This window comes from Uranotaenia lowii, chromosome 2 (assembly GCF_029784155.1).
Source record: "Uranotaenia lowii strain MFRU-FL chromosome 2, ASM2978415v1, whole genome shotgun sequence".
In the NCBI taxonomy this organism is placed as follows: Eukaryota; Metazoa; Arthropoda; class Insecta; order Diptera; family Culicidae; genus Uranotaenia; species Uranotaenia lowii.
The window spans coordinates 144,893,912-144,911,185 of record NC_073692.1 but is presented as its reverse complement, the minus strand read 5'-3'; the positions used below and the strand labels follow the sequence as shown (position 1 = coordinate 144,911,185).

Below are 17,274 nucleotides of genomic sequence, written 5' to 3'. Positions count from 1 at the left end.
GCCACTTTTTTTCTTTGTATCATAACTTCTTTATTAGAAAAGAAAAAATGAAAAAAATAAATGGAAAGGTTTTCTACATTTTCGAGGTATCATAAGGCATTTTTTGTTATTTTTGAAATACATAAATTTCATGAGTTTTGACTGTTTTAAAAAAAGTATTTTTTTCTGGATTTTGAAAAACTGTGGGGAAACGTGGGCCACCAAATCCAAATTGACTAGATAACGTGCAAAGTTTATGAGTTGACCCAAAAATGAAATTTTATAATTCATTTAGTTACTTTAAAGCGATTTCAGATGAGGAAACTAAAAAGAGAATTGTGAATGATCGAATAGATCCTAAAACCTGGCTCGCGAACGTTTTGGCAAAATTCCATGTTTAGGATTTTTGTTCGTCTCTATCGCAATAGAAAAGATGGGCAAATCATTTTTTATAATTCTTCATTTGGCATAAGAAAACGTTACAAATAGTTTTAACGTATTTGGAGTTCTGAATGTGTATAAAAACACCAAAATATAGGTGGCCCAAGATACCCCACAAAATGTGGCCTACGATTCCCCACAAGCAATGATTTGGAAATTGGTTGCGTTTGTGTGACCTTTTTATGTTTCATCAAAAATTCTTTTTCCACGTGAAAGAACATAAGAAAACCAAGATCATAAGCGTATGAGCATATTTTTGTTATGTACTTGAGGTCTCGCACGGATGCAATTTTGCGGGTGCTTTTTTAATTATGTAAGTACATTTTTCTAGGCTAGTTTAATAAAAGAACCATATGGTACGTAAATAAGTCAACAACATATAGAAAAACATGCTTATGCAAAACGACGACGATGACAGTTGGATTTGGATTTTTATCTCAACACACAGCTGAGATATTTGAAGTGGCCCACGTTTCTCCATGGCCCACGTTACCCCACTCTCCCCTATCAATTTTTTCCACTGCTGTGATCCTTCTTGGTTCAATAATTCTACTGAATCAAAGCAAGCAAAAGATTCCCTTTAATTCAACTACGATATAGAGTTCAGATATCGGTATTTCGATAGCAACTTGAAGAAGAAGAAGTTTCAACGATTCGAAGTTGTTATTTGCGCTCCTGAAGAAAGTATTCGGTTAGAGTAGAAAAACTTACCTGCTGTTGATCATTCGCTGTTACCTTGTCTGGTGCTAGCTGCAGAGCTGCTTCATCCATTCCGAGGACTAGTATTGGACCGTACCTTGGAAAAACCCGGATTTTGGTGCAGTATAAACGGATAAAGTTTTCTTTTTCCGTTCCTTATTCTCGTCTATCTGCAATTATTGTAAACAAAACTGCGTCATTCGCGCCGACAGTTTCTCGCTTCTCACTTCTCGCTGAGACCGTTCCGAGTAGCTGATGTTACAGTTGTTTTGATTTCGCAGACCGTTCCCGGTAGCTAACAGTGTCAATTATTTTGACTCGCTGATCGTTCCCAGCAACTGGCTTTTTATCTACACTGCAAGCTAAAAGTTTTCGAATAAGTTTGAAAAAATGGATGACGAAAAAAATATGTTTTGCTTCATCTGCGAGAGCGTTCCCGCATAATTAAAAACAGTTGGGGATATAGTACTAACTATTAACTTAATATATTGGTAGCAGTACCAGTATGAAATATCTTCCAAGTATCATTTCATTATACATGTTCAAAATTTTATTACCTCAATAAATTATGACAGGATCGTATCAGTGACAGTGACAATATGATATATGATTTAGTAAGTATAGTATAATAAGAGAATAAAAATTTGCAACCTTTGAATATTGTCTCTGGACCTTATCCAGGACTCTAACAGTGTACGACAAAGTTTCCTTATATTTTCTTAGCATTAGACATTAAATTAAAAAAAAAACAACATTGACAACATTGTATGAGTTAGACAAGTCGTTATCATTTCACCTCTTGCGGATAATAACTAATATTGTTATTTTAAGATGTAGTTGTGAGCTTATGCATTTTTTCGCTCTTGGGTTCAGCATCTGCTAATTTTCACTTCACTTCGTTAAAATTTGTGTCGGCAACCCCACGCCAGGTTCGGAACTGAAAACTGTGTTCAAAATGGCTCCGAAAAAAAAGAATCACGCTGAGAAAAACACACAGAACGCGAAAAGTAAGTAAAACTATATTATATTATCGATAAAAACTAGTGAGATTAAATAAAACTAATGAAATTACAGAAACAAAGATCTCTGCTGAGCGGAGAGCGGAAAAAAAATCTACTGAAAGGCTGAACAATGCAGATCTGCACAAATAGGTAAGATTGTATAATCCATGTATAATATCAGAAATAAAAAATAAAAATCTCAACATTTAAATTTTTTAATTTTATTTTATTTTTTGTGGGAAAGAATTGGAACTATATTGGTTATGGTACAGGGAAGCTCTTTTTAAAAATATTTTACAATATGCGGAACGTATGATTGAGCGTTATTTTTACTACAAACTACTATAAGCAAACTATATCCATTGAAGTTGATGAAATCTATGATTTTGTATTCCAACGTAGCTAGAACATTCAGGTAGATTGTTTTGCTCGCCAAAAGTGGATGATATTTTAACCGTATCCAATAATGTAGCATGAAATATTTGTTCGAAAAAATCGCTCTTTTTGAATGGTAAACATGCTTAACAGCCCTTTCCCCATATGGTACTTTAACAGATAATCATAATACAGATTGTTAATATGGTCTGTGTTATTGTACATATACTGTTCACTTTACAATAAACGATAACGTTTAGAGACAATATAGAATATTCTCTATATATTCCCGCATAATTAAAAACAGTTGGGGATATAGTACTAACTATTAACTTAATATATTGGTAGCAGTACCAGTATGAAATATCTTCCAAGTATCATTTCATTATACATGTTCAAAATTTTATTACCTCAATAAATTATGACAGGATCGTATCAGTGACAGTGACAATATGATATATGATTTAGTAAGTATAGTATAATAAGAGAATAAAAATTTGCAACCTTTGAATATTGTCTCTGGACCTTATCCAGGACTCTAACAGTGTACGACAAAGTTTCCTTATATTTTCTTAGCATTAGACATTAAATTAAAAAAAAAACAACATTGACAACATTGTATGAGTTAGACAAGTCGTTATCATTTCACCTCTTGCGGATAATAACTAATATTGTTATTTTAAGATGTAGTTGTGAGCTTATGCATTTTTTCGCTCTTGGGTTCAGCATCTGCTAATTTTCACTTCACTTCGTTAAAATTTGTGTCGGCAACCCCACGCCAGGTTCGGAACTGAAAACTGTGTTCAAAATGGCTCCGAAAAAAAAGAATCACGCTGAGAAAAACACACAGAACGCGAAAAGTAAGTAAAACTATATTATATTATCGATAAAAACTAGTGAGATTAAATAAAACTAATGAAATTACAGAAACAAAGATCTCTGCTGAGCGGAGAGCGGAAAAAAAATCTACTGAAAGGCTGAACAATGCAGATCTGCACAAATAGGTAAGATTGTATAATCCATGTATAATATCAGAAATAAAAAATAAAAATCTCAACATTTAAATTTTTTAATTTTATTTTATTTTTTGTGGGAAAGAATTGGAACTATATTGGTTATGGTACAGGGAAGCTCTTTTTAAAAATATTTTACAATATGCGGAACGTATGATTGAGCGTTATTTTTACTACAAACTACTATAAGCAAACTATATCCATTGAAGTTGATGAAATCTATGATTTTGTATTCCAACGTAGCTAGAACATTCAGGTAGATTGTTTTGCTCGCCAAAAGTGGATGATATTTTAACCGTATCCAATAATGTAGCATGAAATATTTGTTCGAAAAAATCGCTCTTTTTGAATGGTAAACATGCTTAACAGCCCTTTCCCCATATGGTACTTTAACAGATAATCATAATACAGATTGTTAATATGGTCTGTGTTATTGTACATATACTGTTCACTTTACAATAAACGATAACGTTTAGAGACAATATAGAATATTCTCTATATTGTTCAAGACACAACGAAAGTAATTGAGTGCGTGCACTGTCATAAAGCAGTTCATTTTCGGTGCAAAAAAATCTTTGGAAATTGTATAACTAAAACCAAAAAGAATCCGTTCTTTTGTTCGTCGGAATGTGTCGATATGTTTTCTCGCGTCAGTCAAGCTATAAATCGTACAGATTCTGTCAGTGAAGACATCCGGAAACTTACGGAGTATGTTCGTACGATCAAAGAGGATCAGTCGTTGGTTCGTAGCGACCCAGCAAACATTTATGAAGGTATAACGCAGGAACAACATAATTATTCAAACAAATATACCAGATAAAAAGATTGTATTAAACTTACCAAAATAGCATATAGCTACAAAAGTGGAGGCGATATATCTACAATGACAAGATTCCAACGATTCAATTTTCAAACAAAAAGCAAAATAAACGAAAAAAAAAATTTCCTCGACTGAGATTTGAACTTTAGTCCTCCGAGTTCACAGTCCGGTATCTTACCACGATGCCAACTCATCAGTTGATATGGTCCACGCTATAGCTCTATAGGTGAGATTTTCTTTTTACGAACCGGTCAAAGGAAGAAACCGAAGAGAGTGTCAATTGAAGGACCGCCCATTTATCGTAAATCAGTTCACTCAAATCGTAAATGTCGAATTAGCATATTCTCAACATTTTGGAGACATATTGACTAAACTAGACGAGTTGACTAAACTACTATCCGATTAAACTTTTTTCGAGCAAAGCTGGTCGTAAATGAATGATAGAAAATCACTCAATACCAAGGTGTTTACGATAGCTATTGAAAATGTCTTAATATTCGATTTGGATTATCATTTCTATTACGATTTCATGTTAGCTGGGGAGGTGCGCGATGAATTACTTAAAACCCGAGATGTCGTCGACAGTCTTGTTGAAACAAATAAACATATTGAGGAATCACAGGAGTTCCTGTCGAGCAAGTTCGAAGAATTAAAAGGCAATTTCCAATCTATCGGTAAGGCCATCAGGGAAATGCAGTCGGATAATGAAAAGCTTAGAAACACGGTGAGCGTCTGGCAACAAAAACATTGTGACCTATCCAATAAAGTTGATCGTCTCGAAATGGAACTTGATAAAGCAAATAGAACTTCATTAGAGAAAAATGCGGTGGTTATAGGGCTTCCTTCAACAGCTCAAGAAAATGTTTTGGATACTGTACATAAACTAGCAGCTGCTGTAGGGTGTCCTCTAAAAACTGGCGACGTTACTGAAGCAAGGCGACTCGTGAGCAGGAATCCATCAACTAGAACCACACCACTACTTGTTTCTTTTGGAAGCATTGCTACCAAGGAGCTACTCTTCCAGAAAAAGCGGGAATATGGAACTTTGAAGGCGGCACAGGTCGACGTTACTTATGCTGAATCTTCAAACAAAATATCAATCCGAGATGATCTGACTAATTTCGGTAAAGAACTGCTGATGGAAACGAAAAATTTACAAGAAGAATTAGGAATAAAATTTGTTTGGCCAGGCCGTGATGGTAAGATCCTCGTCAAACGCCATGAAGGAGCCAGAATAGAACAGATTGGAAATAGGAACGACATTCGCAATCTTGCTAAATCTACTCAGAAACGTTCTCTAAACCACTCGATCGATATGGAAGCTTCTATGCCTGAAATGTCATCACCGAAGCACGCCAACACTAGAGTTTGGAACAATTAAATTAAGACCTAAAAGTGAAATCTGATATCTAGATTTTAAGATGTTAAATACTAAAAATAAATTATACGAGTCATTGGATTCCTTATTTGAAAACTGCCGCAATAAACATAATCACCATATCCTAAGAGCTTTCCAACTAAATGTAAGGGGCCTTAACGATCCGAATAAATTAGATCAAATCAAAATATTCTTGGAAAAATTTCCTGCATCTGTTGATTTATTGGTCCTAGGTGAAATTTGGTTGAAGGAAGAAAGGAAACACTTTGCTAATATCAGTGGATATCGTAGCTTCATTTCCTGTCGTACTGACTCCAGTGGTGGTCTCGCTGTTCTTGTCAAAGAATCACTCATAGTGTCGGAAGTCGAGAACTTAAACATAGACGGTTTCCATTACATCCACTTGCGCTTGAAGCCAGGAGTTTCGCCTATAGATATCTATGCTGTTTACCGCCCACCTTCTCAAAACCCACAGATCTTCTTCGATAAGTTAGAATCCGCACTTGCATCCCTGAAGCCAGACTCCCGATTGTTAATGCTTGGCGATGTAAATATCCCTATCAATCAGGAAAATTGTCCTGTTGTTCAACGATACGTAGACCTTCTGAGTTGTTTCGATTGTCGTGTTTCAAACACTCATATAACTCGTCCAGCTAGTTGCAACATACTCGATCATGCAGTATGTTCAGATTCTTTTGTTGACCAAATCTCGAATGAGACACTTCCACTCGACATCAGTGATCATAGCCTGGTGTTGACAACGATTAATCTTAAAAAACCTGTAGTTTATCGTAAACTGGAAACTCAACATGAATCATTGAATGCTGAATTTCTAGTAGAAGTTGAGCATATACAGGCCTCAAATGCCCTGGAGAAGCTGAACAAAATTATCGAATTGCACAGTGCTCTAAAAGCTAGACACTCGAAAACAATATCTGCCGAAGTAAAAGTAAAAGGCTACTGTCCATGGATGTCGTTAGACGTATGGAAACTTATACGAATCAAAGAAAACTCTCTTGCCCGATGCAAAAAGTACCCTGCTAACGATCATCTAAAGGATCTTCTACTGCACGTTTCCAAAAAGCTACAGTGTGCCAAAGCTGAGGCTAAGAAAGGTTACTACCATAAACTGTTCCACACGTCAAATCAAAAAAAGACATGGAAGAATTTGAATGAACTTATAGGACGGAACGAGTCAAGAAGCGAATCAATCAAACTAGAACTGAATGGAACGATAACAGAAGAAGGAAAATCAGTTGCAAACGCTTTCAACGAGTATTTTTGTAACATTGGATCTCAACTAGCGGCTACAATCCCAAGAAATGCTCAGATCAATGGCACTCCATCTTTCGGCAATCGTGATAGTATTTACATGCAGCCAGCAACCGAACAAGAAGTTCTCATATTAATAAACAATTTGGATTCTTCAAAGAGCCCGGGACCAGATGGTATTTCGGCCCAATTCGTCAAAACTCATCACAATATTTTAGCCCCATTGATCCGAGACATATTCAATGACTGTATTCAATCAGGTGGATTCCCGGAATCCCTTAAAACAGCACATGTCATTCCGATATACAAAGCAGGGAAAAAAACGAATTGCAGCAACTACCGCCCCATATCGGTTTTATCCGTATTTAGTAAAATCCTGGAAAAACTTCTTGCAACTCGTGTTTTACAATTCCTAAAGCAGCACAATCTATTGTACTGCTATCAATATGGTTTCCGAGAAGGCTCCAGTACCCTCACAGCAGCGACTGAACTAGTCGATGCTATACACAATGCTCTCGACAATCGCAAGTTAATGGGTGTGTTATTCCTAGATTTGAAAAAAGCCTTCGACACGATCGACCATTCCATACTATTGAACAAATTGGATGCCTACGGAATCAGAGGTATTGCCAATTCTCTCTTCGCTGACTATCTTGCGAATAGAAAGCAGTATGTACAAATTAACCAATCGACTAGTGATCTTGGATACCTTCCCGTTGGAGTTCCTCAAGGCAGCAACCTGGGACCTTTGCTGTTCATCCTGTATGTGAACGATATCCATAGGCTGCATTTGCATGGCAAACCAAGACTTTTCGCTGACGATACCTCCTTATCGTACGAGAACTGCGATGTAAGGATAGTTGTAGCTCAGATGTCAGAAGATCTTAAAACTCTTCAAGAATACTTCAATTCTAATCTACTCTCGCTCAACCTGGACAAGACAAAATATGTAATGTTCCGATCTACTTACCGGCAGCCCGAATCTCACAACCAGCTCCAAGTTGGCTCAACAGTCATTGAACAAGTCAATTCGTTCAAGTATCTAGGACTCATATTCGATGAACTGGTAAGATGGGACAAGCATATAGACCGCCTACGAAAAGAACTCAGTGCTATACACAGTATGATATGGAAGCTATCCAGGTTCGTACCCACCAAACATCTGACACATCTATACCATGCATTTGTGCAATCTAAGTTGCAATACATGGTCTCCGTTTGGGGAGCTGCGAGAAAACGAGACATAAAACCTCTCCAAGCTTTACAAAACCGTTGTCTCAAAGGAGTGTTCAAGAAACCCAGACTTTTCCCAACAATCAACCTTTTTGAAGCAGCCCCGGCGTCAGTTCTGCCAATAGCTGCCCTAAGAGAACTGCAGAGTGTCGTACAAATCCACAGTATATTGCACCATCCGTCTTTCCACCACAATCAACAAGTTCAGCGCCAGCAACAGAATCATCGATTTCCTACAAGGTCCAGAGGAAACCTGACTCTGAGAAGAGTAAACACAGAAAAAATGAAGAGATCCCCCGCATATTTCAGTAAAATGAAATATAACAATCTGCCTCCACACTTGAAAATCATCAGTAACAAACAAATTTTCAAGCAGCAATTAAAAATCCACCTTAAAGCCAATTTAGAAAACTATTTAACATAAGTGAAAGCAAAACAAACTAGATCGTTGAACCTGCAGTAGAACAGTCCATCAAAGCCTCCTTAACAGAGATTAATCTCACTGGAGGCTTGAAAGAGAAGACAAGTTCCTCACTTCAGACACATCCGCCACTAATTGCCACCGTATCATTTTTTTTTTCTTCCTCTCCGCCAGCCACCGCCACCACATAGCCACCTCCACAAAACCACCGCCCATCGCCCACCGCCTCCAGCTGCAAACGAACAATAACAAAAATATATCAAATTGTGTTGAAAAAAATGTAATAGCAAAAAATTGTAAACTATGAAAAACGTTGAAAAAAAAAAGTTTGAATAAAAAGTGAGGAGGTTTTATGCCTTCGGGAGAATGGTTCTGAACAAAAATCAACTCCCGGGGGCTTTTCCCTGCTAAAAAAAAAAAAAAAAAACTTACCATCTTCTTCATTGATTCAATCAAAAACGCTCACAGAAGAATATAGTAAGTTGCTATCGAAATATCGTTATCTGAACGTTCCTTATCCAGTGGTTGAATCAAAGAAAATCTTTCGATTGCTTTGATTCTGTCAATTTATTCGTTTTTTTGCTTAACATTTTGTATGCCTTCTCGTATTACTTACGAATAAGGCAGGATCAAATATTAAATTCTTCCTATGTCACCTCCCCGTGCTATTGTTTCGAAAATCCCGAAGGAGGAAATAAATAGAGATTAAGGTTTTAATTGAAAAACTTTGATTGTTCGAAACTTTAAACAGTTCAAAGAGCGAAAACCAAACTTGATAAAATTGATTGATTGATTGTCTAATTGGTTCCCATTTATAGGAAATTTAAATTTTTTTTTATTATCGTCCTTCGTGATGTCTCTAAGTGACAAGAGAAGGATTTCAAATTATTTCCGGCCTAAATAATACGGTTTCTAGACAATAATTCATTTTTTACACAACTCAATGTGCATTAAAGTTCTATATAAGTCCACATAGAACCAAAAAGTTCGTCTTAAGTTCTTCATGTAACCAAAAAGTTCGTAAGAAGTTCTGCATGGAGCAAAAAGTTCGTAATAAGTTCGTAACAGAGTACGATAGGCCAAATTGATGTCCAGATTTTTTAAGACACATGGAACGCACAATAATGTTCTATGCTACTTGCTTACGGTTTTCATTTTTTTCGAGTGCCTTTTATCCAGCCAAATGTGAACTTTTAATGCTCAAGATTAAGTCACTACGCAACTTTTGGTTGCTGAGGACATGCCCTTAAAAGCTTACTCAGTCCTGCTCAAGGTTTGTATAGCATTCTTGATGTTCTTATCCACATTTTCAAGTTTCACAAGCAAAGCTGAGTAGAAGGCTATTCAGCTTATACTTGAAACTTCCAATAAACCCGGAAAACAATCAAGCTTTCACTTCTTTTTTTGTCTTAACAACTTTCCTAATCTGCTTTAGGCTTATTTTACATCTTTTCTAAATGAATTTCATACTTAGTATAAAAACTTGCATGTTTGGAGATTTTAACTTTAACGCTCCTGGTAAAAGCTGAGCATATTACCTTTGTATTAAGGGCGACTTTTAGGGGTTTTTTTCTACTTGTTATACTCGTTAAAAAGAAAAGAAAACCTTAACTGTGTGAAGATTCAAATCAAAATCCGACTGCCTGATCCGATCTTATGTTTGGAGCGATTTACAAGATGAGGCTAACAATGAATCGATTATGACGATGCTTGTTGAAGGAGAAAAAAAACTTAAGGAATTTACCATTGGAGGTATCTAAATCTAAAGTTCACGTTTGAATTGAGATTTAAAACATTGGATCGGTATCCTACTGAGATTACTAAAAAAACATTTCCTGACATTAAATTAAAATTCGGATTTTTATTTATATTTGAAAATAAACTACACGCAGAAAAATTTAAATTATATTCAAAGGAAAGTGCCGCAAAATCAAAGGATTTTTTTCTTTGATTTTGGGATAAATAAAAAATTACTTAGATTCAAATACATTTTGCTTTGCTTCAAAGAAATGTTTTCCTTTGAATCAAAATGTGTTTTTTGATTCAAAATCTGAAATACTTTGATTCAAAATCTCAAATCCTTTGACTCTATAGCATTTTCGTTTGGTGCCATAAAATTTCCCTTTATTTCCAAGTTATTCTTGTTTTATTTTGAAACAATTTATTGTTTGATCTAATTATTTTCTTTCGTTTATAAAAAAAACCTAGTGCCTCCAATAGTTTCTTTCGAAAAATAATAATATATTTATTTTTCGAATATTTTTTCAATCTTACAAATAAGGTTTTGTCATTGCGTTTTCTTCCTGGTTCAGATTTTGGGAAGTCTATCTAGAGAGTTCAATAGACAATATACAACTTAATACAAAAATACTTTCCCATAAACAATGAATGAAATGTCGTGAAGGTTATTATGCACCAGCAACTTTAAGATCGTATTAGAACAATAAATAATACTCACTTTAAAGCATGCTAAAGATGAACTGCAGACGATTTTCTGGCCAAGATGCGGATCAAACACATATTAGAAACCGTGACGTCATTGCACCTGCTAGTTGGGTGTCTGCCGCCGCATCGGATTGTCTTGTAATTTCGCAGCTTCCAACTTCATACCTTCCTTGGTACCAATCCTCATCGGCTGAATAGTTGATCTAAAACAAATTTAAAACCCTAATAATTCAGTTCAGATAAATTCAAATCAAACTTACCAAAAAATCCTCCACGCTTTGAGATTTTTCTGGCACAATTTAATCCATCATAGAATGTTTCAAAGAAAATTTAATCTAAATCAAAGAATTTGTTCATTGATTCTGGCACGAAAACTTTAATTTTTTTTTTTTTTTTAAGTACATTCATTCCTTTTTTTACGGGAGTAAGCCATGACTTTCGGGCAACGCACGCGTTTTTGTTTTTGTTCCCGCAAAAATTTAAATAAAATTTAATAAAAGTAGAAATTTTAGAACGAATTAGTTATAAATGTTGGGATAAGTGACCGGTGCAAGTTCCCGAAGTGGTTTTTGGTCTGTTTAGAACGCTGAACCTGGTACGGGAGAGTGATGAGCATGCATACATCCTGATCCATTTGATGTTACGGGAAGGCGGGTTGTTTTTTCCAAATTATTGGGTGATTTGATAAGTGATGTGATTAAGTGAAGGTTCCCAATATGTTTAAAATGGAATGAGAAGTGAAAATATTGGGAAAATACTTTTTCAAGCATGGAATTCCCTTAAATTCAACTATGTCTGCGGAGAAAGGGGCTATTACTATGCCTTCCAGGACCATCCAACGAAAGCAATGATGAGCCAAAACAAGTGGTTTGATCGGAGAGATGTTCAAGATAAGTCATTTTTGTTTATTTATACATTTAATTAACTAATTAGACAATTCTATTAATGACAAGTAGTTTCCGTGCCAATTTTGAAAATTCTAATGTTTTGAATATTCGGAGCAAGGATCGAAAAATGACGTTGGAAAATTTCACCGTCAACTTGTGTTAGAACTTCTACACAAGTCAGGTTGCATGTCGAAATGTGTGTTTCCCCACTACTCAAAGCCCAAAAAGCTTCCAATTGTTACCACATACTATCATTTACAAAGTGGCGTTAGTGTGACATCTCATTCTAAAATTTTTGAAACTGTTTTTATATAAATGCAATTTACAGTCCTAAAATAAGTTAAAATTCTTCGTTAAAATACTTCAACACAAATAATCAAATATTCCAACACAAACATTCAAATTTCAAAGTACAGGAATGTTTGTGTTGGAATATCCTGATTTGATACAGTGGTAATATTTCAATAGTTGTTTGAGATCGATTCGGGCTCATTGGCAGTTGAAGTGCAATCAGATGATTAATGGGGCGCTTTGAAGGTAATAGAATTTATATATCACTATTATAAGGATTAAATTTTTGAAAAAAAAACCTTTCGAGCTGTAAATAAACTTCGAAAGATTTTATGTTCGATTAATGTTTTTCGTTTCTCTTTTTATTTTCAAGAGCGAGTAAAGGCGCTTTATCCTTGGTCGATGACCAGAAATGATTTTACACTGAAATCCAAAACAACCAAGAAAAATAATTCTTAGAATTTCTAAATCCTTTCATTGTTCACTTAATATTTTTTAAATGAATTTATTCGTAAATTTTGTGATTTCTGTGTATGAAATAAATCATTTCCAGCCGCAGGAGAAAGGTTCGAGTTATTGGTGAAGTTGCTTCACATTATGCATGGATTTTTCATCAAGAAGCATTTTTCTTAGCATGCTTCCAACGATACTGCCCATTTGAAACGTATGGTACTGGTGGTCCACGTTTCTTCTGTTCCTGTGTTCCAGATGTCTCTGCGTTCTCTGCTCCATGGTAGGCCCAACCATTTTATGTTTTTGATCATTTTAATGTTGTTATGTTAAAATGATGAAAGGCATAAACAAAGACAAGAAGAATAATAACGTACTCTTATTATTCTTTGGGACTCAGACATAAGTTCTGGCTGTGGAAGTACGATTAGTGATTAGTGATTAGTGAAAGTACATTCATTCCTTTTTTTACATCAAATTGGAATATTTTTCTTTCATTTCGATAGAAAAATTTTCGAATCAAAGAAATAAGAATAAGATTCAAAGAACGCTAGAACCTGAATTCAAGAATGAATTTCTTTTGATTCAATGCCCTAGTTTTCTCTGCGTGTATTTAGTTTCTTTATTTTATGCTTCAAGCTTCTCTCTCAACTGACCTAAAGTTTTTCATATCTTTTATGCCTTTATAATATTAATCCAATAAATTCTTCCAATGAGAGAGTATTGGACGATAGCCATAATGAAATTTTTAAATAAACGATATTTTATCTGTAAAACAAATGATAAATAAACTGTTTTCCATCATCAAGTAAAAAAGGTGTTTTAGCAGTTACATTTTGGTTTCACATGGAACTCAAAAGTTCGTTAAAAGTACCTAAGAACACTCGAAAATGAAAATAAGACTAATGAATGTCAAAGGCGCCTTGAAAGCACATTATTGTTTAATGATATTTCTATTAACTATTACAGGTCGTTTAAAAATTTAAAACAAGTACTAAAGCGAACTTTTTTCATGTACTTTTTATTTAGCCTAATGTGAACCTGCAATGCTCAACATCAAGTGACTTTGAGACTTTTGGTTACTTGGGTATAGATCTGAAAATTCAGAATTTTCTTTCTTCATTTATTTCAGTTATTTGACGCTTCTTTAAATTTGGCTGTTCCTTTATTTACTAATCTATCGATTTTTTCGAGCCAGCCTAAGCCATGTAATCAGCTATGCACTGTTCATTTAAATATATTTTCAATAGAATTTTCTCTTATACAATTTACCTTACTTATTTAGTCAACTATCAAGAAAATATCAAATATTGTGATGAAAATTTGACTTCGATTCGACTTCGCCAAGGCCTTCGACACAGTACCCCACAGCATTGCAGTGATAAAACTAGAGCGCTATGGTTTTCCTACATGGGCAACCAGGTGGCTGCACTCGTACCTGATAAATCGCCAAGGATTCATAAACATCCGTGGAACACATTCCTCGGTGTTCGATATGCCGTCTGGAGTCCCACAAGGCAGTCATTTAGGCCCGCTTATCTTTGTGCTTTTTGTAAATGACTTGGCAACCTGTCTTAAGTCATCAAAGCTTCTGTATGCTGATGACCTGAAATTCTACAGAGTAATCGATTCAATTGTGGATTGCGCAGCGCTTCAAGAGGATATAGAAAGGTTATTGCTCTGGTGTGAAACAAATGGAATGAAAGTGAATGCTGAAAAGTGTAAATGCATAAGCTTTTTCAGAACCAGAGCTTCAGTTACCTTCGACTACTCGTTCCGCGACACTACACTAGAAAGAACAACCGTGATAAAAGATCTTGGAGTAACATTCGATCAAAAGCTCTCTTTCGTTCAGCATATGGCAACAACTACAGCAAAGGCTTTCGCTTTGTTCGGATTCCTTCGCAGAAATACTTCGAGTTTTAAAGACCCTTATGCTCTAAAGACTGTGTTCTGCTCGCTCGTACGCAGTGTCTTGGAATACGCCTCACCAGTTTGGACACCTTATCATTCCGTTCACATAGACAGAATTGAGAGGGTCCAGAAAAGATTTCTTCGTTTCGCATTGCGTCATCTGCCTTGGCGAAATCCCGTTCGATTGCCACCGTACTCCGATAGATGTGGTCTATTATCATTGACGTCGCTGAGCCAAAGGAATTTATCTACAACGAATGTTCGTCTATGATATTATTACGAATGCTATCGATTGTCCGCAACTGCTTTGCTCTTTGAACCTACACGCTCCAGCTCGACAACTTCGTAACCAGACTCTTTTCTGGCTACCAAGAAGCAGGACAGTATTCGGCCAAAATCATCCACTACAACGATGCTGCCAAGTGTTTAATGATGTTTCTTATTTGTTCGACTTCAATGTATCCAAAGCAAAATTTAAATGTTTGATTCGTGATGTAACCTAATTTTAAGCCAACTATATAACCTAATTTAAGATCGATACTCATGGTCTGTATGACAACATAGTCAAAGACATCAAATAAATAAAAAAAAAATAGAAAAATAGTGATTTGAAGAAATACACGCGTCCTTGGTTGTAGTCAGCGACGCACCTTCGGTAATCGAACGTTTTTGATGATCAGACGCACCCTTCGGTCCCAACACCGTCCGATTAACGAGCGAGTAATGTAACAATAAAAAGGTGTGCGTGCATGCGAGATTTGACACTTTACAAACACAGGGTAAAGAATCAAGATTACACATTATCGCACCTATGGAAGTTAGGAATCGTCTTAAGAATCCAACTTTCGAATCTTAAAATTTAGTCAAAAATTATTCATCAGAGTTGAGTGTACTCACATCTAAACATCCCAAGCAACCTGAATTCCCTGAAAAAGGTTCATAGAAGCTTAATCAGCTCTCGTTTCTGTCTGAAGAGATTGATAATCAGCTTAAAATTGAAGATCTAAAAGCTACTTTGAAGTTCGCTCAAGTGGCTGAAGAGAATGTTATTCAGCTTCTAAGAGAGTGACAAAAAACTTTTACGCGTCGAAAGAAAAATCCATTTGACAGATTGCTCTGACAACCAGACTACAGGATGCTAAGTTGCCGGTCTATCATGGTCTGTCTCATTGATTTTAATTATATGGTTTTGATTACTAAAGCTACTTATGCCAAGAGAATTGAACCGCTGCTCTCTAGGTTGCAATGAAACTCACCAGCTTCTCGACCAATCCAGCAATAGTTCATTGCTTCTGTAATAATTAGTATTTGAACTTAATTTCATTTGAGATGATTGAATGGGTTGGTCAATAGATTGTACCTTATTTCGTTTAAAAGACTTTCAGTACACTTAATAAATAATGACAAAAATTCTCATCATCAAAAATTTATTCGAATTTCTTAACATTGATAAGGAAAATTACTACATGTTATATATTTGAACCTTCGACGCCTTTTTTACGTTGAATTCCATTGTGAATATCAGTACTGATAAAAACAAAACAAATACTATGACAAAAAATTAACAAATTTTTGACATGTCGCTTAGAATTCCCAAAAAGGTTTTTTAAAACACCTAGAAGTATCTGGAACGGTGCGTTAGAAAGTGTTTAGTTAACCTTTTTCGTCTTTTTTGAAAGAAGTTGCATTAACAGCGGTTGAAAGATCCGTTATCGATGTTTAAACCTTTCAAAAGGCGGTGGAAGATCCTGAGTAACTTTTACGTGACAGAAGTCACCTGAAGCTCCCGTAGAGCATTTTTTCAGCCAAATTTGAACTTCGGAGTTCCATTTTTACGTAAAAACGCGACTTTTGATTGAATGGGCATATATGTTTCCTGATTACAAAAAGGGAAATAAGAAGGATATTAACAATTACCGCAGTATCTCAGCTCTGTGTGCTATTGCAAAACTGTTTGAGATGGTTGTGTTGGATCCCATTTTTTCATTCTGCAAGCACCACTTTTCAAACGATCAGCACGGTTTCATGCCTAAACGATCAACTACCACAAATTTACTGACGTTCACATCTTTTGAACAAGAAAGCTATGCCAGGAAGACCCAAACCGATGCTATTTATACAGATCTGTCTGCTGCATTTGATAAAGTAAACCACGAGATTGCTCTCGCAAAGCATTACTGGAGTGGTTTCGGCGTTACTTAACGGGACGAAAGTTGTCCGTTCATACTAGAGAATCCTTCTCGAGACAGTTTCTTGTCTCTTCCGGAGTGCCGCAAGGAAGCCATTTAGGACCAATAATTTTTGTCATCTATTTTAATGATGTTCTGTCGCTTCTCGATGGCCCAAAACTCGCTTATGCCGATGATTTGAAACTGTATCACACCATCAATGGTAGAGACGACATCGATTTCCTGCAACGGCAGTTCAACATTTTTGCTGACTGGTTCGACAACAACTGCCTACCGCTAAATCGCAGTAAATGCTCGATCATAACTTTTTCTCGCAAGCGAAACCCTCTTAATGCTGAGTACATTCTCGGGGATGAAATAATTTTCCGGGTTGACCAAATCAATGATCTGGGTTTTATTCTCCATCAACGGCTTGAGTTTAAGACTCACACGAACTACGTTGTAGACAAAGCCTCCAGAAATCTTG

The 17,274-nt window shown here is 35.8% G+C and overlaps 2 protein-coding genes across 4 annotated transcripts in view; both read left to right on the top strand.

Annotated features, from left to right (window-relative positions):
- LOC129749562 (mucin-2-like) overlaps positions 1 to 17,274 on the top strand; it is a 265,074-nt gene that overhangs the window by 216,932 nt on the left and 30,868 nt on the right. The gene's annotated exons all lie outside the window — the stretch shown is intronic.
- The window catches only part of LOC129741945 (uncharacterized), a 54,828-nt gene continuing 43,934 nt past the window's right edge, over positions 6,381 to 17,274 (top strand). The window contains exons 1-2 of the mRNA XM_055733772.1: positions 6,381 to 6,385; positions 6,445 to 8,375. Of these exons, the coding sequence (XP_055589747.1) occupies positions 6,381 to 6,385; positions 6,445 to 8,375 (1,936 nt within the window). The remainder of the gene's footprint in view (positions 6,386 to 6,444; positions 8,376 to 17,274) is intronic.